The following is a 25209-nucleotide window of genomic DNA, read 5'->3' on the forward strand; positions in this document are numbered from 1 at the left end:
CCGTTACATTCATTCCGTTCCAGCCAATACTATGAGGTCGTCCTCCCCAAATAAGGTGCCACCAGCCACCTGTGGTGGGAATGCTGCAAATGTCTCACCATTATGCCTTATACATACATGGAAACATATTCATTTGAAAAAAAATGTTGATCCAATACTACATCTGTGAAATATAAGAGTTTGCCAAACTGGTAAGTGTTCAGGTCCAGGTGGTGGATAGGATACATTTTTACTCACAGTGTAAAGTTGCTCTTTATTCGACAGAAAATCACTGTGTAAACACAAATCATCACTACATGTGCACTTTATAACTGTGTCAGCTCGGAGAGCAGCCCATACAGACCTGTATTTACAAGAAGCCAATTTAGTTGATCCTCTGCTCTTTTAAAGATGGACTGAAAGCGTTTTAGCAACAGGACATCTTATTAAAATCTGTTTGTATACACCCCCATTTTCTGGAAAGTGAGCACTTAGATACATGGTCATTTTCACATTTTCATGAATTCTTAGAATGTTTGGGAATTATGTATACTAAGGAATTTGTGAAAGTTCAATAGCAATATAGAGTGGGAAAGTGGCCCCGGGTTTGGACAATTAATAGACACTGCAGTAAATTAAACCTAATAATCTGTCTCGTCCAGAACTGGATTCCACGCAGACCGGTGCTCCATAGACAATCTGAGTATTCAGTATTCAGACCCCTTGTCTTTTTCCACATTACAGCCTTATTCTAAAATTGATTAAACATTTTTTTAAATGAAATCGTCACACAGTACCCCACATTGACAAAGCAAAAACAGGTTTTTAGAAATGTTTGCAAATGTATTACAAAACAGAAATACCTAATTTACTTAAGTATGCATGCCATTTGCTATAAAACTCAAAATTGAGCTCAGGTACATCCTCTTTCCATTGATCATCCTTGAGATGTTTCTACAACTTGATTGGAGTCCACCTGTGGTAAATTCAATTGATTGGACATTTTTTGGAAAGGCACACACCTGTCTATATAAAGTCCCACAGTTGACAGTGTCAAAACAAAAACCAAACCATGAGGTGGAAGGAATTGTCCGTAGAGCTCCGAGACAGGATTGTGTCGAGGCACCGATCTGAGGAAGGGTACCAAAAATGTCTGAAGCGTTGAAGGTCCCCAAGAACACAGTGACCTCCATCATTCTTAAATGGATGAAGTTTAGAACCACCAAGACTCTTCCTAGAGCTGGCCGCCCGGCCAAACTGAGCAATCGGGGGGAGTAGGGCCTTGGTCAGGGAGGTGACCAAGAACCCGATGGTCAATCTGACAGAGCTACAGAGTTCCTCTGTGGAAATGGGAGTACCATCCAGAAGGACACACATCTCTACAGCACTCCACCAATCAGGCCATTATGGTAGTGTGGCCAAACAGAAGCAACTCATCAGTAAAAGGCACATTACAGCCCACTTGTAGTTTGCCAAAAGGCACCTAAAGGGATCTCAGAACATGAGAAACAAGAATCTCTGGTCTCATGAAACCAAGATTGAACTCTTTGGCCTGAATGACAAGCGTCACATCTGAAGGAAACCTGGCACCATCCCTATGGTGAAGCATGGTGGTGGCAGCATCATGCTGTTTGGATGTTTTTCAGCGGCAGGAACCGGGAAACTAGTTAGGATCGCGGGAAAGATAAACAAAGTACAGAGAGATCCTTGATGAAAACCTGCTACAGAGCGCTTAGGATCTCAGACAGGACCTTACAACAGGACAACGACCCTAAGTACACAGCCAAGACAATGCAGGAATGGCTTCGGGACAAGTCTCTGAATGTCCTTGTGTGGCCCAGCCAGAACCCGGACTTGAGCCTGTTCGAACATCTCTGGAGAGACCTGAAAATAGCTGTGCAGCGACGCTCCCCATCCAACCTGACAAAGCTTGAGAGGATCTGTAGAGAAGAATGGGAAAAACTCCCCAAAAACATGTGTGCCAAGCTTGTAGCGTCATACCCAAGAAGACTAAAGGCTGTAATCGCTGCCAAAGGTGCATCATTAAAGTTCTGAGTAAAGGGTCTGAATACGTATGTACTTTAAATGTGATGTTTCCGTTTTTTGGGGCAGAAAAATATAAAATATATCTTTTGCTTTGTCATTATTTTGTGTAGTTTGATGAGGACAATAAACAATTTATTCAATTTTAGAATAGGGCTGTAATGTAACAAAGTGTGGAAAAAGTCAAGGGTACTTTCCGAATGCGCTGTATATGCCAACAAGAAATTTACCACAATGGCCTGTCATCATTCACTTCGAACTGTGCTGTGTGTTCACAGGCAATTTAACAGCTCGACTTTAGATCCTTACTACGCCTTCAGCAAAAGCCCCAATGTACACTTGAATGGATTTCTGCAAATATGTAGCTAAATACCACACGAGCCCTCTTACATTTGGGAACTTCACAGTCTTATTGATCAGACAACCATAAAAAGTTAGGCTATCTTTCCCTGTGTGCACATCAAAAACAACAAAATAACTAAAGCTAGCCAGAGCAAGATGAGCTAAAATCTAACAAAGGAACATTAGATAAACCCTCTCAAACTTTTTCAGCTTTTGTTGGCCTTCAACATTGCACTGATAACCGATGGGGAAAATCCTGCTCGTCCTTCTGCAGTTTGCCTGCCAGTTCATGCGTTTTCCCAACCAAGCACCCAAGCTAACTGGCTAAAGCTGGCTAGCTTGCTAGCTAGCTACTTCCAGACACAAATGACAGAACACCTCACTGACCATTTTTATATAGACCATTTGTGACTAACAATTGCTTTTTTTTGCCTACGTTTACTGACACCGGCCATATTCAGCAGGTCTTGTGCGTTCGTATATTCATCAGTTATTCTGCGCTCTGGCACACTCAGACAAGAGTCTCTGAAATCAGAGTAGATAGCTAGCTAGAGTGAATTTGCAAATGCAAGAGCAAGCTAGCAAAGCAATTCACATTTCTTGCTAGCTAACCAAATGACATGTGCTTCACAAGTTGTGTAGCCACCGAAAAGCGATAAAAAGGGATAAAGTCACTCACTAACCCACTTCTCCAATGACATGAAGTCCACCTGGCGGCTAGCTACAGTTGAAGTCGGAGTTTACATACACCTTAGCCAAATACATTTAAACTCAGTTTTTCACAAGTCCTGACATTTAATAATAGTAAAAATTCCCTGTCTTAGGTCAGTTAGGATCACCACTTTATGTTTAGAATGTGAAATGTCAGAATAATTGTAGAGAGAATTCAGCTTTTGTTTCTTTCATCACATTCCCAGTGGGTCAGAAGTTTACATACACTCAATTAGTATTTGGTAGCATTGCCTTTAAATTCTTTAACATGGGTCAAATGTTTTGGGTAGCCTTCCACAAGCTTCCCACAATAAGGTGGGTGCATTTTGGCCCATTCCTCCTGACAGAGCTGGTGTAACTGAGTCAGCTTTGTAGGCCTCCTTGCTCGCACACACTTTTTCAGTTCTGCCCACAAATTTTCTATAGGATTGAGGTCAAGGCTTTGTGATGGCCACTCCAATACCTTGACATTGTGGTCCTTAAGCCATTTTGCCACAACTTTGGAAGTATGCCTGGAGTCATTGTCTATTTGGAAGACCCATTTGCGACCAAACTAAATTATTTTTAGAGATGACATTTTTCATCCTCTTTGGAGGTTCCCTAAATGTTCCCCTTTCTATTTCTACGTCTGTCAATCTTATCAAATGTATGATTTAGATCACCTGCTAAAATAATAGTTACTGTCTGGATTTGATCTAACATAGCCTGAATTCTATCTAAAAACACCAGATTGTCCCCTGGTGGGATATACAATGAAATCAATGTGTAGATCATCAACATTACAGCTGATCCCAGGGCAGCAGAGACAGAGATTTAACATTGGTAAATAACGGGAATATAAATGTATTTGATATGTCACCAACAGAATAGAAAGAAAAGCTTACATAAAGGGGGGGTACATCTGATCTCAATTCCAAATCCAAGTTTTACAGATTATGACTGCGAGATACCAATAAAACCCACTACTACTACTAGACAGACTTATACTTTGAAACTTGGACTCAAGCAGCCAACAATAGCAACTTTCCCTGAAATAATTGGCAACATTGGTAAATAATGAGACTGAGCTGTTCTTTTAAAAAGTTTCTCTCCGTTGACAACTCCTCAAAGATTTTAAATTTGGCCATCTCCAGGTCGTGGGATAATATTTTGGTCAGCTCCGCATTTGGGGCCCTTTACACACCTATGGAGGGCGAAAGAGAGTGTGAGTGAATGGGAGCTCCCATGTGGGCGTGGCCACACCAACCCGCACTTTACATTTGCACTCTTGACATTTGACTTGAGACTGGCTAACATATTTTACCGTACTGTGATCACAGTTGTCTAAATACTGAATTTAGCTAGAAAGCCAGCCAACTAGGCTGCATCGTCTGCATAGCACAGCATCTGCACTTTATTGACAAACGTTATCTCTAACTAGCTAAATGTTGGCTAGCCAACTAACGGTAACTTACCACAAAATTAGCTAACTACTGTACTTACTATGGCTCAAAACTAGCGAACATATTATTTTGAAAAAGCGAATGCTAACTACATTAGCTAACTTAGAATAAAACGGTTAGCTGGTCAATCGAGTTTAGCTAAATGATAATGTTAGGAAGCTGGCTAGCCTGTCTTACTATGTGTTGTCATCATAACCTATGACATAGGTGGCCATCTAGTCTGTGTAGCCAGGCTAATAGTAGCTACTGTAAGTTTGCTTACGTTTGAACTAGCTAGCTAACCAACTTATTTAGTAAAGTACCCAGTTAGTTCTGTCCTTGGCTTGCAAACCGGCACTGCTGGTCTTTCTCTCCTCCATCTCGGGCTCTTATTTATTTTTCAGACGGTGACTAATTTTCTTCTCATATTGTGTATTTCACTTTTCTTCTTCGATGAGGTTTTACGGCAATTCAATATGTTGCATTAGCCTTCTGCCACCAACTGGACTGGAGTGTAAATCCATTATACTTTGTGACACCAAACGGAAAAAAATTATAAACTTGGATTGGAAACTTTGTGTGGGTTCTGTTTGTCCCTACATCAGACCTCCCCATAAGACTGTCTGGCTGTCCTTCATGTGTAGCACGTAGCATGTTCCATGTTTAATATCCATGTTTTATGTTCACTGTCTCCTTTCTGTCTGTGTGTTGTGTAGAGAGGTTGATGTGAGTACTATAGTAGGCAGACAAATCAGTCTGTAGCATTCTGTAGTATTTCTCTTCCCCTCAAAGTCTGTCTGTCTGTGTGTTGGTGAGAGAGGCTGAGGTAAGTCAGCATCCCGGAGTCGCCTCTTAACTGTTTATGTTGAGACTGGTGTTTTGCGGGTACTTTTTAATGCTGCCAGTTGAGGACTTGTGAGGCGTCTGTTTCTCAAACTAGACACTCTAATATACTTGTCCTCTTGATCAGTTGTGCACCGGGGCCTCCCACTCCTATTTCTATTCTGGTTAGGGCCAGTTTGCACTGATCTGTGAAGGGAGTAGTACACAATGTTGTATGAGATCTTCAGTTTCTTGGCAAATTCTCGCATGGAATAGCCTTCATTTCTCAGAACAAGAATAGACTGACAAGTTTCAGAAGAAAGTACTTTGTTTCTGGTCATTTTGAGCCTGTAATCGAACCAACAAATGCTGATGCTCCAGATACTCAAGTAGTCTAAAGAAGGCCAGTTGTATTGCTTCTTTAATCAGAACAACAGTTTTCAGCTGTGCTAACATAATTGGAAAAGGGTTTTCTAATGATCAATTAGCTTTTTAAAATGATAAACTTGGATTAGCTAACACAACGTGCCATTGGAACACAGGAGTGATGGTTGCTGATAATGGGCCTCTGTACGCCTATGTAGATATTGCATTAAAAAATCCGCTGTTTCCAGCTACAATAGTCATTTACAACAATAACAATGTCTACATTGTATATCTGAACTATTTTATGTTTTTTATAACGGACCAAAAAAATGTTTTTCAAAAACAAGGACATTTCTTAATGACCCCAAACTTTTGAACGGTAGTGTACTTCTATGAACATATCTGCTCTCTCTTTTTCACACACACAAACACACACCCCTGTGGTTCCCTAAGTGGTGTTTCTCCCCATCAGTCCCCTGCTTGGATCTCCTCAGGTTGCTCTTCATCTTCACCAACTCAGATTTGTTCTCCTGCTCCTCCTCATCTTTCTGCTGGTCCAAGTCCAGCTAAAAACACATAGACAGAAAAGTATGTTAGGTTCAATGGTAGTACAAGTACTTTTTGGTGTGTGTGCATGTGTGTATCAGGGTTTCCATTAGACAAATGTAGTGCTGGACATTTGACAGGCAGCATTTTAATTTTCCAGACATTTGAGAATTTTACTGGACCCATATGCATTGGTTACATAACCTGAGTGATAGGACTACAAATGAATGGTGATTCAGTAAAGTTGGCATTTTAGCATTCATTGCCATGGTAGTCAACCGTACCGCAGGAATGGAATGTAAAGTCACAGAAAATAGGTGTTGTGGTGGCAGATGCGGAGAAGTACTTGGGACTACAATATTTTACTGCAGAAGAGTTACAGGGGTGTTTGAGTGGTAGTGTCCGTTGGCCTGGTATAGAACCAGATAGGGTTAAAACCTCTACGGGATCGGTGTCCCTTAACCGGGACGGGTGTTTCTCAATATGCGATAATGTCACTAGAAACAATGTATACAACAACTGTCCGGGACATAGACATGTCTTATATGGGCAGAACATTTAATTGTTTTAATCTAACTGCAGTGTCCAATTTATAATAGCTGTTACGGAAAGAAAATACCATGCTATTGTTTGAGGATATTGCACAACAACAAAAAACTATTATCACGGCATTTGGTTTGGTACATACACCTCTGAAGGTAAATAATGTACTTACATTCAGTAATCTTGCTCTGATTTTAATCCTGAGGATCCCAGAGATAAAATGTAGCATAGTTTTGTTTGATAAAATCCATTTTTTTATGCACTGGGTTCGGCCATCTGGATGTGTGAAGGTTAGTGTATTTTGTGTAGGGAAGTTAAGGATCCATCATGTATGACATTCTTGGGAGTGTGTAAACTTTAATTTTGTATTACCATAGCATCTTTGTATGTTTTCTATAGTTATGTACTTGAAAATGTATAAATTGACCAATTCGACACATTTGGGCAAACTCCTGGCAGACTTGATGCACAATATTGTGTAGTGCGTTACTCGGCGTTACTCTTGACCCTGATCTCTCTTTTGACGAACATATCAAGACTGTTTCAAGGACAGCTTTTTTTCATCTACGTAACATTGCAAAAATCAGAAATTATCTGTCCAAAAATGATGCAGAAAAATTAATCCATGCATTTGTTACTTCTAGGTTAGACTACTGCAATGCTCTACTTTCCGGCTACCCGGATAAAGCACTAAATAAACTTCAGTTAGTGCTAAATACGGCTGCTAGAATCCTGACTAGAACCAAGAAATTTGATCATATTACTCCAGTGCTAGCTTCCCTACACTGGCTTCCTGTTAAGGCAAGGGCTGATTTCAAGGTTTTACTGTTAACCTATAAAGCGTTACATGGGCTTGCTCCTACCTATCTTTCCGAGTTGGTCCTGCCGTACATACCTACACGTACGCTACGGTCACAAGACGCAGGCCTCCTAATTGTCCCTAGAATTTCTAAGCAAACAGCTGGAGGCAGGGCTTTCTCCTATAGATCTCCATTTTTATGGAACGGTCTGCCTACCCATATGAGAGACGCAGACTTGGTCTCAACCTTTAAGTCTTTACTGAAGACTTATCTCTTCAGTAGGTCATATGATTGAGTGTAGTCTGGCCCAGGAGTGTGAAGGTGAACGGAAAGGCTCTGGAGCAACGAACCGCCCTTGCTGTCTCTGCCTGGCCGGTTCCCCTCTCTCCACTGGGATTCTCTGCCTCTAACCCTATTACAGGGGCTGAGTCACTGGCTTACTGGTGCTCTTTCATGCCGTCCCTAGGAGGGGTGCGTCACTTGAGTGGGTTGAGTTACTGACGTGATCTTCCTGTCTGGGTTGGCGCCCCCCCTTGGTTTGTGCTGTGGTGGAGATCTTTGTGGGCTATACTCGGCCTTGTCTCAGGATTGTAAGTTGGTGGTTGAAGATATCCCTCTAGTGGTGCGGGGGCTGTGCTTTGGCAAAGTGGGTGGGGTTATATCCTTCCTGTTTGGCCCTGTCCGGGGGTATCATCGGATGGGGCCACAGTGTCTCCTGACCCCTCCTGTCTCAGCCTCCAGTATTTACGCTGCAGTAGTTTATGTGTCGGGGGGCTAGGGTCAGTTGGTTATATCTGGAGTACTTCTCCTGTCTTATCCAGTGTCCTGTGTGAATTTAAGTATGCTCTCTCTAATTCTCTCCTTCTCTCTTTCTTTCTCTCTCTCGGAGAACCTGAGCCCTAGGACCATACGTCAGGACTACCGGGCATGATGACTCCTTGCTGTCCCCAGTCCACCTGGCCTTGCTGCTGTTCCAGTTTCAACTGTTCTGCCTGCGGTTATGGAACCCCTACCTGTCCCAGACCTGCTGCTTTCAACTCTTAATGATCGGCTATGAAAAGCCAACTGACATTTATTCCTGATTATTATTTGACCATGCTTGTCATTTATGAACATTTTGAAAATCTTGGCTCTCTCTAATTCTCTCCTTCTCTCTTTCTTTCTCTCTCTCGGAGGACCTGAGCCCTAGGACCATACGCCAGGACTACCGGGCATGATGACTCCTTGCTGTCCCCAGTCCACCTGGCCTTGCTGCTATTCCAGTTTCAACTGTTCTGCCTGCGGTTATGGAACCCCTACCTGTCCCAGACCTGCTGTTTTCAACTCTTAATGATCGGCTATGAAAAGCCAACTGACATTTATTCCTGATTATTATTTGACCATGCTTGTCACTTATGAACATTTTGAACATCTTGGCCATGTTCTGTTATAATCTCCACCCGGCACAGCCAGAAGAGGACTGGCCACCCCTCATAGCCTGGTTCCTCTCTAGGTTTCTTCCTAGGTTTTGGCCTTTCTAGGGAGTTTTTCCTAGCCACCGTGCTTCTACACCTGCATTGCTTGCTGTTTGGGGTTTTAGGCTGGGTTTCTGTACAGCACTTCGAGATATTAGCTGATGTACGAAGGGCTATATAAAATAAACTTGATTTGATTTGATTTAGTGAGGTAATTCTTCACTGGAACAGTCTGAAACTTTGCAAACACACTGCTGTGTGCCATCTTGTGGACAAAATCTAAATTACACCTAGGATCCAATCTTAATGTATGGCATTTCTCTTGCATTTCAAAGATGATACAAGATAAATTAAAAAGCAAACATGTTTTTTGTTTGTATTATCTTTTACCGTATCTAATGTGTTATATTCTCCTACATTAATTTAACATTTTCCCAAATACCAAAGTGTTTCCTTTCAAATGGTTTCAATAATATGCATATCCTTGCTTCAAGTCCTGAGCTACAGGCAGATTTGGGTGTGTCATTTTAGGCGAAAATTTAAAAAAAAGGGGTACAATCCTTAAGTTAACAACGAAAAACAAAAAAAACATTTCTAAGATTAACTTTCTTTTAATGAATCAGAAAATCACTAGTTATTTCTGGTTGTTTATCAAAGATAGTTACCTGACACATTGATCTTGCTTTGCAGTATAACCAGCTGGTCTTAGGTCTGCAGCCTTCACCAAATACAACAGATCTGATCTCAGGTAAAACTAAATGCACATTTACTTTTCTGGATGGAAATGTTATTCTAAATCAAATCAAATTTGCTTCTACAAGATCTGGTCAGTGTCTATAATCGAGTGGTGATCAGAGTTCCTAAAGGTCAGATTCCGATTTAGTAAAAGTTAATATCCTGAAAGAGGCAATTCATTTTGCATCAACCACATTTTATGCAGACTAAATAACATGTATAAAAATAACATTAAAGTGGACCTGACAGCATTTTAACTACTTTGCAGATATGAAACATATGTCAGTCATATCAGTCAAAAATATAAAATTCCCAGTTTATGCTACAAAACCAACTTCATAAGAGGTTTTAAAAATAGGTTCTATTTGACTCAAAATTACATGACGTGCACTAAGGCATTGTTGGCAGAATAGATGGATGAAGTTCAATTCATGATTAATATAGAGTAATTCACCAATACATTTCTTGGTAGTCCAAACAAAAAATATTCCTACCAGGATGTAAAACACAGCTGGCCTGGTACATTGTTTGCTGTCCCTATTTGGAAGACCCTGTTACAGTTTCAATGACTCAATATTTTGGACAAAAACGGACGAATGTCAAACTAGCAAGGGCAATGATCACAAGTAAGTCATAACGTGGCTAATATGCTACATGTAGCGTATCTATTTATGTAGTAGCAAGCTAAGAACACAGAGCCTAACATTAGCTAGTTAGTCAGAAGTTTACATACACTTAGGTAGGAGTCATTAAAACTTGTTTTTCAACCACTCCACAAATGTCTTGTTATTTAAATGTGAAAATGACCATATGTCTAAGTGCTCGCTTTCCTGAAAATGGGGGTGTATACGAACATATTTTAATAAGATGTCCTGTTGCTAAAACGCTTTCAGTCCCACTTTAAAAGAGCAGAGGATATACTAAATTGGCTTCTTTTAAATACAGACCTGTATGGGCTGCTCTCCAAGCTGACACAGTTATAAAGTGTACATGTAGTGATGATTTGTGTTTACACAGTGATTTTCTGTCGAATAAAGAGCAACTTTACACTGTGAGTAAAAATGTATCCTATCCACCACCTGGACCTGAACACTCACCACATTGGCAAACTCTTATATTTCACAGATGTAGTATTGGATCAACATTTTTTTTCTTCAAATGAATATGTTTCCATGTATGTATAAGGCATAATGGTGAGACATTTGCAGCATTCCCACCACAGGTGGCTGGTGGAACCTTAATTGGGGAGGACGACCTCATAGTAATGGCTGGAACAGAATGAATGTAACGGCATTCAATTTCCTCCATTCCAGCCCTTACTATGAGCCGTCACCTCCTCACCAGCCTCCTGTGATTCACACACACTGTTTTTCAAAATCTTATATAGTAAAACCGTTAAAGATTCAGATGTCAAGGTTTTTGTATGACTTCTCGTGTCTGGTGGCAAATCCCAGTCCGGGTCCTAGTTCGCTGTCTTCGGTAGGCAGTCTGAACACTTAAGCAACCAGGAAAAGACATGATGTGATTCAATATTTTTATTTTATTTATTTTGTTCCAAATTGTTGTTTGACAACAGTGGTGTGAAAGGACCAATATTTCTGAGGCAATGTGTGAGATTTGAAAAAAAGTGAGTCCAGACCAAAACTGTAGAAGCCGCTCGAGTTATGACTTCATTTCTGGCCAACCCCACCTGTAGTCATATAGGACAACAAAGGGAAATAATCAGTTGTGTGCAGGGTTTAGAATTACAGGGTGGCTAGGGGGAACTTTGCAGCCCCATAACAAACCATCACCTTCTCCATTCAAAGTCATTATAGATAATCAACATTACAGCTCATTCCAGGGGAGCAGGGACTGGAATACACATATATTTCACTGATAGATACTTATGATACCAAAAGAGGAGAGAGAGGAGCTTACCCAGTTCTTTGACTAGAAGAGATTGTTGTTCCAGTAGAATTTGGTAAAAGGCTGATTTAGCCACCTCTCCTCCTGGTTGCAGGGCCAAATACAGCTTTCTCATCTTTGCCATACTGGATTGGGCCGCAGTGATTTCAGAGTAATCCTCATAATGGATCATTTTCTTCTGGTACAGGCCATCTGCTATTGGCATCACCATGGTAATCCTTTGAACAAGTTTTTCCATGTTATCATCCACAAATTGGGCACCTGGGTTAGAGAACATCTGTTACTCAAACAACCTTAAAGAATGATTGATTTTCAGTGAATCTAACCGTGAATGTACAGGACTATACAGGTGAGACCGAAATATAGAAGTTTTTCTTTCGGCATCATCTGACAAACATGACTTAAGAAAGACCTTGCATCAGAATTGTTTCCTGAATGAAAATGACATTCAGTACTCACAATCTGAGTTATTAAAATGCATTTCATATCTGCACCCAACAAAGCTTTTTTAAGAGTTGAGCATGCCATATTTTCCAATATTAATATTTCCTCAGTAATATGCATACTGTTGTCTTGCAGATTGATAGACTCCTGGCTTTAGGTCATCTATTTATTCATCATATTATTCATCTCAGTGTGAATCTGGTCAAGTACAGTAATTTTTTTATATATATATTTTTTGAAGTATCTTCTTACAACACTAGTTCAGTAATATTTCAGCATGTATCTCATGCAAAAAAGGCAGGTTACATTCCCATACTGCTTTGTCTCCATGACTGCAGATTGAACCTGGCTAGACTGGGGAGAAGACTGTCATGATTTTTTTTAGTCCAGTATATTGTTGAGCACATTGAGAAAAAACATGTAGTCAATTCTTGAATAACTTTTCTTGTTTTGAGAAAAAAAAAGTTAGTCTTTGCAGTTGGAAATAGCAATCTCTAGGTTTCCTGTAAATTATTTGCAGAAATTACATTTTTCAGCCTCTTTGGAGGTTCTCTAAATGTGCCCCTTTTTATTACTACGTCTGTCAATCTAATCAAATGTATGATTTAGATCACCTGCTAAAAGAATAGTTACTGTCTGGATTTGATCTAACATAGCCTGAATTCTATCTAAAAACACCAGATTGTCCCCTGGTGGGATATACAATGAAATCAATGTGTAGATCATCAACATTACAGCTGATCCCAGGGCAGCAGAGACAGAGATTTAACATTGGTAAATAACGGGGAATATAAATGTATTTGATATGTTACCAACAGAAGAGAAAGAAAAGCTTACAAAAGGGGGGGGGGGGGGGGGGTGCTGCTTATCTAAATCTTTAACTAGAAGAGGTTAATGTTTCAGCAGAGCTTTGGAAAAGGTTGATTTAGCCACTTTTCCTTTTGATTAGTCTCATCTGTGCCTGACTCCATCAGAAATGACTGTTTGTCTTTCTGCACAACAACAAAATCATATCAAGGGATATTTCACAGGCAGTGACTTGGGGTGGCAAACAGGACATGCAGACAGGACAGACAGATAGGACAACATATAATGACAAATGGGCAAAAGCTGCAACGGACCATATGCATGTAGGAGCAATTATATTTTGTTTATATGGATCACATCCTGTCTAAGGTTATGAAAAGTTAAGGTGTCCAGACAAGTTCACTGGACTTTCACTTACAAGTATTGACATTTTTCTTATGTACCTGGAGCAATACAAGGATTGCAAATAACTCTGTTTTTCATATCTGATCTATTTGACAAGCTGTTCTCTCACACTCATATGAGTGGAAGTTAAGAGAAGTGAAAGATATAGAGAGTAAGGGAAGAGCAGAGAGAGAGGGTTGAAGAGACGATAAGGAAATTATTATTTTACCTTTGTCGATTAGTTTTGAGGACAAGCCATCAGCCACATCCTACAGTAAGCAGAAAGTAAAGCAATTTACAAAATCACAATTGATATGTTTGAAAACCATAATATGAGCAGTCTTACAGCCCCAAAAAGCACCATTCTGCACTAACTGTAATTTTTTGTCAGACATTTTGAACAACACAAATAAATAATTATAACATTTTAAACTATATAAATATGAAAATATATACAAAAATAAGACTCATAAATATCCCCCCGTTTCATTGCTCTTTTCCCCAATTCTAGAGTCATTATCCCACTGCTGTCCGTCTGCTGTTGCCCCGTACCCTCCGTGTTCACCCCACTTTTCATGTGTCCAGGATTAAGCCCTTGTCTCACAGTCCTGTGTTTTCTGTTTCTAGGCCCATCCCTCCCCCCGGGTCACCGATGGCCAGCCAGCGTATACGGTGAGACCTGAGTGTTCGACCACGGGGCAAGGGTTTCCAGTACCTGGTTGACTGGGAGGGTTATGGCCCGGAGGAGAGGTGCTGGGTTCCTGCTAAAGACATCCTGGACCCGGCCCTCATTGCCGATTTCCACTGCCCAGTCAGCCAGGTATGTGTCCAGGTAGGACGCCAGGTGGCGCCCCTAGGGGGGGGTACTGTCACACCTTGATCTGTTTCACCTGTCCTTGTGATTGTCTACACCCCCTCCAGCTGTCGCTTATTTTCCCCAGTGTATTTATCCCTGTGTTTCCTGTCTCTCTGTTCCAGTTCGTCTTGTCTGTTTCAAGTCAACCAGCGTGTTTATCCCGTACTCCTGCTTATTCTATTCTCTCTTTTGCTAATCCTCCCGGTTTTGACCCTTGCCTGTTTTCTGGACTCCATACCCGCCTGCCTGACCAGTCTGCCTGCCCTGACCTCGAGCCTGCCTGCCACTCTGTACCTCCTGGACTCTGAACTGGTTTTGACCTTTTGCCTGTCCACGACCATTCTCTTGCTTACCCTTTTGGAACTAATAAATATCTAATGCTCAAACCATCTGCATCCCGTAGCTGCATCTGGGTCTGGCCTCGAGCCCTTATACCTTTACCTCGAGCCCTTATACCTTTACCTCGAGCCCTTATACCTTTACCTCGAGCCCTTATACCTTTACCTCGAGCCCTTATACCTTTACCTCGAGCCCTTATACCTTTACCTCGAGCCCTTATACCTTATGACCTGAGGTCAACCTACCCCTGTCCCCCTCCCCATCTCGTACTTCTGAGTGGGAGACCTTCCCAGGCAGTATCCTTCCTAGCTCACAAACTAGAATCAGGGCCACCACTCCGACAAGGTTAATTGACCCACAGTCCCACACGGTGACATATCATTGATGTGAGGTGCAAATGAGCGATAGAAAACCGATCGCGCAAATGTCACCATTACGAATGTTTTTTTACATGTATTTATTTTTGATGCGGGCGCCCTCTGCCGCCCACGGCAAGGTGCCGCCCTGAGCGGCTGCCCATGTCGCCTATACCTAAATCTGCCACTGTTTACAGGATATGAGCAGACCAATAGTTATGTAGGCAATGTTATTCTGTGTTCTCATCAAACCATAGATGCATCTCAGTGAAGGCCAAATTCTCTTACCTGTGTTGGAGGGAGTGAACCAGTCTTCACATCAGCAGAGATATTCACCTTGTCTTTTGGACATGCTGTAGAAGGAAGGTTAACATTCTATATTTGGTCTATGATTTAGATGAACTCGATCAAGTCAATACTTGGATGCTAAGTTCAATAGTAGTATTAGTTGTTATAAAGTGTTATACCAGGTGGCTTTGAACTTGCAGATACATGGAGGGCGCCAACACCTGATGTTTTACTTCCCGAGTCCTAGAGAGAGGGTATGATAGAGGGAAGAGTAGAATAAGGAGGAGACAGTTATTAGTATGCTATGTTCCAATGCCCACACAAGCATTACCACTTAAAAGCATGACAAATACATTGGTTTATTCCGAGTGGTACACTAGTGTACATATTAGAACGTAGCTTTAGTGTCTTGTTCTGTACCAGTTTTGTAAGCACTTGATGGACAGCATTGCGTATCCCCTTCTTGTGCTTCTCAAACCCTCTTTCTGTCACAAGGAAGCATTCTGAAAAATAAACAGGAAGAGTTCCAAACGACACGTATCAGTGATGTGTAAAACTCATAAATAAAGACATACATGCTTATGTTATGACAATGAAGATGTACACAATCCTAACTGGATGAGTATAGCTACCCTATGTGATAAAAAAAATGAATATTCCAATTACACTCCTGTACTCTTACTCTTGAAGGGGGGTCTCTTAGAGGGCTCATGGTCCCAGCACTTCTCCATGAGCTCCACCAGGTCCCCTAGCCCCTCGACCTGCTCTTTGTCCACATCCTCCAGGGTAGGCCTCTGTCCTCTGTCTTTGATGAGAAAACAGAACCTGCTGTAGTCTCCGGGATGTACATCTAGAAGAGATTGAAGAGTAAAGGTAAGATGCTCCAAAAAGTCTTAAACAGTCCTGTCATATTTCTCTATGAATGTAGATGTAATGTTTATGAACAGTTATTATTGTCTATGTGGTGCAGTATAATGTAACGTTTAAAAAAATATATAAAAACATATTTTTAAAACCTTTTTCATGATCACAATCTTGTGAAACCCGAACCCTCCAAGATCCCCCCACAGTTCCTCAATAGCTGTCCCTCAACCATTCGAGACCCCTCCCACAGTCACCCCCCCAAAATAAACAAAATAAAAAATACAATTATTTCCATTCGCCATCCCCAAGAATGCACTAACAACCAAGAGAATGAACTAAAGAGAAAAAAGGAAAAGACAGAAGAAAACAGCAAACAACAACATTTAAAACAAAGGACATCAAGGACAACTGAAATCATAACAGCAATGGCTACTTTATATGTTTGTGTGCATGTCTGGCACTATTACATGTATGTGTGTGTTCTTGTATGTGTTTATTTGAATGAGAGTGTGTGTATATGCATGTGTACAAACACCTGCACGGCATCAGCCTCAGGCAAACCGGCATTAGTTGTAAAAACACTGCCACTTAGTGTCATTCAAATGTACTTTTATTATGTTTTATTTTGACTTTTTTTCCCTTTATCTTTTGACCATCATTCTCTCTCTCACACAGCAACTCCACTCCCACTTGTCTCCAATTCCACATACCAACCCTAAGCTTCCCTCCGCCCATCCCATCTATCTCTGCTGGCCACCCACTTCGTGTTTCTACGCAACACATATCTTTCAACTATGCTATGATGTTTAACGTACAATTTCAATCTATCTAATCGAATAGAATCTACAGATTGCGTGTTGAAGCTAAATACTTTTACTAAGAGTATTAGTATATTAGTAATTGACTGACCCGGTCTCTCCAGATCTCCTAACAGTACTATTTCTAGGGTCAATTTTAGATCAATGCTATGCATTTTCAGCCATTCCTGAATCTGAGACCAGAAACAGGCTACCTGAGGTCAATACCAAAATATATGGTCTATTGATTCTGTATCCTCACAACAAAGTCTGCAGAGCTTCAATGATTTTATGCCCCAAATATTCAAGATTTGGATGGTGGCAAGAATTCTATATAATAATTTTAGCAGAAAAGCACGAAGTCTTGAATCTTGCGTTGTTTTATATATCAACTCATACACCGTGTACCATGGAATCGGTACATCAAAAATCTCATCCCAAATATTTTGCAATCTGTATGGCACAGTTGTCAACATCCTGGTCCTCAAATGAAACTGGTATACTTTCCTATTTATGCTATTTTTATTCCTCCGCCAGTTTTGATCCTTTATATTGGGCAGACAGACAATTTCCCTACCTCCTCCCGCTGCCACCCGCCTCCTCCATTTTTGGGGCAATGCTGTAATCAATTGGTTGCACTCTTGGATTGAGCAGACCTTCCCGTACAATTCTGATAACTCCATGAAGGACATAACTCTACCATTACAATTTACAATATCATTAACTTTTTAGGGCTGCAATCCCGTTAACGGGATCGAAATGACAACAGCCAGTGAAAGTGCAGGGCACCAAATTCAAACAACAGAAATCTCATAATTAAAATTCCTCAAGCATACAAGTATTTCACACCATTTTAAAGATACACTTCTTGTTAATCCCACCACACTGTCCGATTTCAAAAAGGCTTTACAGCGAAAGCACCACAAACGATTATGTTAGGTCACTGCAAAATCACAGAAAAACAGCCATTTTTCCAGCCAAAGACAGGAGTCACAAAAAGCAGAAATAGAGATAAAATGAATCACTAACCTTTGATGATCTTCATCAGATGACACTCAAAGGACTTCATGTTACACAATACATATATGTTTTGTTCGATAAAGTTCATATTTATATCCAAAAACCTCAGTTTACATTGGCGCCATGTTCAGAAATGACTCCAAAATATCAGGAGAAATTGCAGAGAGCCACATCAAATAACAGAAATACTCATCATAAACTTTGATGAAAGATACATGTTTTACATAGAATTAAAGATAAACTTGTTCTTAATGCAACCGCTGTGTCAGATTTCAAAAAAGCTTTACAGCAAAAGCACAATATTCAATAATCTGAGAACAGCGTTTAGCCACAAAAGGAAGCCATACAGTTACCCGCCAAATTGTGGAGTCAACAAAAGTCATAAATAGCATTATAAATCTTCACTTAACTTTGCTGATCTTCGTCGGAATGCACTCCCAGGACTCCCAGTTCCACAACAAATTTTTGTTTTGTTCGGTAATGTCCATCATTTATGTCCAAATAGCTACTTTTGTTAGCGCGTTTGGTAAACAAATCCAAAGTCACGAAGCGCGTTCACAAAAAGCAGACGAAATGTTAAAAGGTTCCGTAACAGTCAGTAGAAACATGTCAAACGATGTATTGAATCAATCTTTAGGATGTTTTTAACATAAATCTTCAATAATGTTCCAACCGGAGAATTCCATTGTCTTCAGAAGTGCGATGGAACAGAGCTCCCTCTCATGTGAACGCACATGGTCAGAGCATGGTCAGCTCATGGCAGACCTTACTCATTCCCCTCTCCTTCGGCCCCACTTCACAGTAGAAGCATCAGACAAGGTTCTAAAGACTGTTGACATCTAGTGGAAGCCGTAGGAAGTGCAAACTGACGCATATCCCACTGTGTATTTGATAGGTGATGAGTTGAAAACATACAAACCTCAGATTTCCCACTTCCTGGTAGGATTTCTTTCTCAGGTTTTTGCCTGCCATATGAGTTCTGTTATACTCACAGACATCATTCAAACAGTTTTAGAAACGTCAGAGTGTTTTCTATCCAATACTAATAATACTATGCATATATTAGCAACTGGGACTGAGGAGCAGGCAGTTTACTCTGGGCACATTTTCATCCAAGCTCTTCAATACTGCCCTTGCAGCTAAGAACAAAATACCCTTTTCAAACATCTTCTCATAAATGCAGGTATTTTATCAACCAGCACATTTGAGTTCAGCCATAATATTTGTTGTAATATTTGTTCTATCTTTTCAGGGGGATGAAATTGAAATTGTAACCAGCTCTACAATGCTTGTTTGAAAAATACAGATACTTTGAAAAAAGTATCGTTTTCAATTAATCAAAAATGAGACATGGCAAATCTGCACAAAGGCAATCTGCACATGGCAATCTGCACAAAGGCAAAAAGGCAATTTTTAAACAATGGATGAGCTTTTCTTATTAATCTACATGAGAACCATTTAGGGTTCAAATAAAACTTTTGAATGAGTGAAGCTTTTAGAGAGAGGTTTAGTGCTTTTATATTTAATAATCTCAACCCACCCAAGTCATATTCATTATATAGATAGGCTCGTTTTATTTTGTCTGGTTTAGTGTTCCAGATAAAGCAAAATATTTTTGCTCATATGATTTGAAAAACAAATCATCAGGAGTAGGCAGCGCCATAAGTAAGTGAGTAAACTGAGATATGACTAAGGAGTTAATCAGGGCAATTTTCCATAAATAGACAGGTATTTACCTCCATGGTAGCAGGATCTTGTCTATTTTTACACGTTTTCTATTGAAATTCATTGTGGAGAGCTTATTTATATCTTTTGTGATATGAATACTGAGTATGTCTACTTCACCATCAGCCAATTTTATAGGTAAGCTGCAAGGTAATGTAAAAGTTGTATTTTTTAAGGATCCAATACGTAATATTGTACACTTATCATAGTCCAGAGAGTACAGAAAAGTTATTTCTTTAATGAGACATTGCAGGGATCTAGCTTGCGGACTTAACATAAAACTTGAGTCATCGGCATACATGGACACCTTTGTTTTTAAGCCTTGGATTTCTAATCCTCTAATGTTGTTATTGGATCTGATTTTAATAGCTAGCATTTTGATGGCCATAACGAATAGATATGGTGACAGTGGACACCCTTGTTTGACTCCTCTTGACAATTCAAAACTCTCTGAGAAGTAGCCGTTATTTACTATTTTACACCTGGGTTTGCTATACATTATTTTTACCCATTTTATAAGAGAATTACTGAAATTGAAAAAATCCAGGTATTTAGAAATAAAATCCAATCTTACTTTATCAAATGCCTTTTCAAAATCCGCTATAAATACCATTCCTGGCTTCTTATATGTTTCATGATGTTCTATTATTTCTAGTAGTTGTCGTATATTATCTCCAATGTATCGTCCATGTAAAAAACCTGTCTGATCAGGATGAACAATACCTGGTAAAACCCTTTTAATTCTGAGTGCTATTCATTTTGCTAGTATTTTTGCATCACATGATTGAAGTGTAAGGGGCCTCCAGTTTTTTAGATAGACCGGGTCTTTATATTTGCCATCTGGGTCTTGTTTTAATAATAGAGAAATCAGACCTTCCTGCTGAGTACCTGACAGACCTATCTATAGGAGTAGTTAAAACAATCTAACAATGGAGCTTTTAGTATATCAAAAAATACTTGATATACCTCTACCGGTGTGCCATCAAGCCCTGGGGTTTTTCCAGACTGAAAGGATTTAATAGCCTCAAAAAGTTCCTCCTCTGTAATATGGCCTTCGCACTGATCTTTCTGTACATTTGTTAATTTTACATTTTTTATATTACTTGGAAAGAATTCCTTACCGTAATCTTCATTCAGTGGGAGAGGATGAGACGGAAAAGAGAACATCTGTCTGAAATAATTAGCTTCCTCTTTTAAAATATAATTTGGAGAATCATAGATGACTCCGTCTTCAGTAACGAGTTTCTGCAAATTATCTTTGTTAGCGTTCCTGTATTGGAGATTCAGGAAGAATTTTGTGCATTTTTCTCCATATTCCATCCAGTTTTCTTTATTTTTGTAATAGATTACATTAGATCGTTCTTGAATAAGTTCCTCAAGTTCTTTTTGTTTTTCCTCTATCTTTTTTTGTATCTCTGTAGTATCGTTTTTATTGCTATCTACCTGTACTCTTATTTAGTCTTGTTAGTCTTGTTTCTTTAGCCAGAAACTGCTTTTTTATTATTGATGAATATTGAATTGAATGACCCCTGAAGGTACATTTAAAGGTATCCCAAACAATAAGGGCATATGCTGAACCTATATTATACTGGAAAAATTCAGTTATAAATTATTTTGGTTTAGTTAAAAATAAGTTGTCCTCCTGTAAACTTGGATTAAATATCCAATATCCCCGTCCACGTGGAAAATCTACTGGAGTCATGTGAATGCCAATTAGATGATGATCCGATCGCATTCTGTCTCCTATTAAAACTTTTTTAACCTTTGATGCAAGAGCGAAAGAAACAAGAAAGTAGTCAAGATGACTAGCTTGATTAAGTCTTCTCCATGTATATCTCACTAGGTCGGGGATTTTTAGTCTCCAAATATCCACTATTTCTAATGTGTCCATAATATTTGTGATTTCATTAAGGGCACGGTGATGATAGTTTGTAGAGTGATTACCTTTACGGTCCATTGAGGTACTTAATACTGTGATATAGTCTCCTACCATAATGATTAGATCATTTGTTGCCTGTAAGTTCAATAAATTGGTATAAATGTTTTCGAAGAAGTGTGGATCATCCTGATTTGGACCATATAGATTAATGAGACAAATCTCTTTTTCGTCCACTTTCATATTCAAAAGGATCCACCTTCCTTACGAATCATTCCTGATTATTTGCACATTTAGATCGACATTTTTGTTAATTAATATCATCACACCCTTTGAGTTCCTTTGTCCATGACAGAAAACTATTTCACCACCCCATTCCTTTTTCCACGCAACTTCATCTAAGGATGTAGAGTGAGTTTCCTGTAAACAGTATATGTTATATTCCTTTTCATTTAGCCATGTAAATACTGATCTTCTTTTTTTATAATCTGCCAAACCGTTACAATTATAACTAGCTATACGTATTTCACCCCTTACCATAACTAGATACTATTCTCAGGCTAATTTGACCATAATTAGTTCTTGTAAAGTTACTGCCATCAGAGGTAATGTCACGTTCCTGACCTGTTTTCTGTTATTTTTGTATGTGTTTAGTTGGTCAGGGCGTGAGTTGGGGTGGGCATTCTATGTTTTGTGTTTCTATGTTTAGGTCATTTGTAATTAGCCTTATATGGTTCTCAATCAGGGACAGGTGTTTGACGTTTCCTCTGATTGAGAACCATATAAAGGTAGGCTGTTCACACTGTTTGTTTGTGGGTGATTGTCTTCTGTGTCTGTGTATGTTGCACCACACGGGACTGTTTCGGTTTGTTCGTTTGTTGTAGTCTGTACCTGTTCGTGCGTTCTTCGTCATTTTGTAAGTTCTCATAGTTCAGGTCTGTCTACGTTCGTTTGTTATTTTGTAGTTTGTTTAAGTATTTTCGTGTTTTCGTCTTTACTTTAATAAACATCATTATGTCAAACTATCACGCTGCGCTTTGGTCCAATCCCTACTCCTCCTCTTCTTCCGAAGAGGAGGAGGACAGCCGTTACAGGTAATATGAAGGTCGAAACTAGAGCTTTCAAATGTCTGATATTTAGAATTCAAGAAATAGGTTCTAGGAATGTTTTTATTATTCCCTTGCCTGTTTGCCTGTGAGCCAATGTCAAAGATGTTAGAAAATTTAGACAAATTATGTGTGTAACAAATCTGAGTAGGTTGATGTGTACGATATTGGATATGATATAATGAGTGTGTATGATGTCTGTATAAGAGTAAGACTATAATTTGTGATGTCCAAATAAATAATAACTCTGCCAATTTGCATGTTTGAATGTCTATGTGTGTAACATGTAGTGCGTATAGACTTAATATTCATAATTGTAATCCATATCGTATCACCATCATAGTTGCATCATAATTACCTTTAACATAATTGAAAAACACATCCCAGCATTTCCATAGCAATTGACGTTTCACATGATCATGAAAGAGACCTTGCATTACTCTAGAGACGTCTTCACTACAGTACAAATGTATTCCGTACAATATGTTTTTATTCCCCAATGCCCCTATTTTGATATCTTCCCCTTGCTTTTTGTAAAAATATATAAACTTGTAGACAAATACTTAAAAAAGATAGACAAACAATAAACACATTAAATTATAAAACAGTTCTCAACAATAGAGAGAGAGAAGAGAAGAGAAAAGAGAGTGAGAGAAGAGAGCGAGATCAGGTGTGTGTGTGTATGTATAAGTTCGTATGTGTAAGCAAGCATGTAGTACGTGTGTGTTCATATCCACTTCATAATGTTCAGATAATTTAAACAGTTACCATACCTTCTTTTTTTTCGTAACCTGAAGTCCCTGTAGAATTTAGTACAGCCACGGTGTGGCTATAACGTAACGTTACCTTGCATAGCAAAGTGCAATGAATGTGAGTATAATGCACCATGAAGAGGGTATTCATTGTAAGTGTTACTCACTAGGATATGGCTTCGACTGACCAGTGATGATGGACCACAGAAGTATACCATAGCTGAAGAAGAGAATGTGTGAGAGAGAGATAGAAAGAGTCATTGTAAAGTCATATGTCCATATTGATTATTCTTGAGGCATTTAGTGACGTACCTGTAGATGTCAAAGGCACGAATGGGTTTGTATGACACATTTTCCAAAGCCTCAGGGGGCATGTAACTAGATGTCCCCCCAGCCTTCCCAGGGAACTCTTTGCTCATCTTGTAAACACTGTGGGACACCTTGGCCAGGCCAAAATCTGCAAGCTAGAAAGACAGAGAGATAGTCTTCAGTTTATGTTCGGTTTATGCATTACAATCACTGGCAGTATAACTCATGTCATCTAACTATATTTGTTGAAATAGTTAATAATCAATGAATGGTAATATCAATAATAATAATTATAATATTGCCTCAATAATACACTCCAACAAGCAATAGTGCTATTGAACCTCAGTTCATGCTCGTGTTCCCACCAGTTAAAGCCTAATCAGAACCAGGAGCCTGGAACTTGCCTTGGCATTAAGGCAGTCATCCAGCAGCACATTATTGGGCTTTAGGTCTTGATGCAGAAGGGGTGGGATGAGGCAATGGAGGAAGTTCATCCCCAGAGCGATCTGGTGGGCCAAGCGATAGGCAAGGGGGTGGGGCCAAGGTGGATGGAGAGAGAGGGTGTCCAGGAGGGATTCCAGTGTCCCCCTCTCCATGAACTCCATCACAAGACCCAGCTGAATGGAAGGGCCGCAAGTGGGGGGACAATCCTTGTACACTCCAAGAATCCTTATCACATGGAGGCTTGCACCCTTGCTCATCATTTCTGCCTCATTATGCAGGGAAGCGCTAGAGCTGGGATAAAGTTAGGGGTGGGAAGGAGAGGACACGGGAGGGAGTGGACTTGTCTTAACTTAAATGGTTGACCACATCATGAAAGACAAATCAGTTTATAATGGAATATAAAACTAATTTAATTGACATACAATCAAGTGTTTAAAGTATAGACAATTTACCCATCATCACATTGTAGCAACTTGATGGCCACATCATATCCCCAGTTCACATGTCTGGCTTTGTGGACTTGTCCAAACCCTCCTGCACCAATCACTTTCCAGTTTTCCAGACTGTTGTTTCCAATTACTGCTGCCGGGCTGGACCGGTCCATCTGTCAATCAAGATGATCTGTAATGGCATTCAGTGTTTGCATCAAATAAGTTCCACATCAAGTCAAGTCGCATCAAATCTCATCAAGTCACATGGTATTGGTTCTCCTTTTTGAGACACTACTGTAGCGAACACTGTCCTTTATAAGGTTTTTCCATTCACTCTTAGAAAAAAAGGTGATATCAAGAACGTAAGTGTTCTTCGGCTGTCCCGATAGGAGAACCCTTTCAATAACCCTTTTTGGTTCCAGGTATAACCCCTTTGGGTCCAGGTAGAACCATTTTCTGTTCCATGTAAAACCCTTTCCACAGATGGCTCTACATGGAACCAAAAAGTGTTCTACCTAAAAGTGTTCTACCTAAAATAGGGACAACTGAAGAAACCTTTTGGGGAAAAAAATTCTAAGTGTACCATAACAGTGCAAGTCATCCAAGTTCATCCTATCCTCTGATAAAGCAGTTTACAGGATTGCACATCATCAGTCACATTCAACCTTTGCCCTGGACTACCAGTTTGTGTGATATGATAATAGCTGACTTATTTCCTACCTCTCTAAAGCTCATATTGTC

General features: G+C 39.8%; 1 protein-coding gene across 1 annotated transcript; it reads right to left on the reverse strand.

Moving 5' to 3' along the window:
• Positions 1 to 4250: 4250 nt before the first annotated feature.
• On the reverse strand, positions 4251 to 24641 carry LOC120053250 (receptor-interacting serine/threonine-protein kinase 3-like). Its single transcript, XM_039000394.1, has 8 exons — positions 24490 to 24641; positions 23998 to 24328; positions 23597 to 23748; positions 23448 to 23504; positions 15827 to 15969; positions 15565 to 15647; positions 6121 to 6250; positions 4251 to 4258 (listed from the first exon to the last, which is right to left on the reverse strand). The coding sequence occupies exons 1-8, from the start codon at positions 24639 to 24641 to the stop codon at positions 4251 to 4253; spliced, it is 1056 nt and encodes a 351-aa protein (XP_038856322.1).
• Between the last annotated feature and the right edge of the window lie 568 nt (positions 24642 to 25209).

Source organism: Salvelinus namaycush, chromosome 9, assembly GCF_016432855.1.
Source record: "Salvelinus namaycush isolate Seneca chromosome 9, SaNama_1.0, whole genome shotgun sequence".
In the NCBI taxonomy this organism is placed as follows: Eukaryota; Metazoa; Chordata; class Actinopteri; order Salmoniformes; family Salmonidae; genus Salvelinus; species Salvelinus namaycush.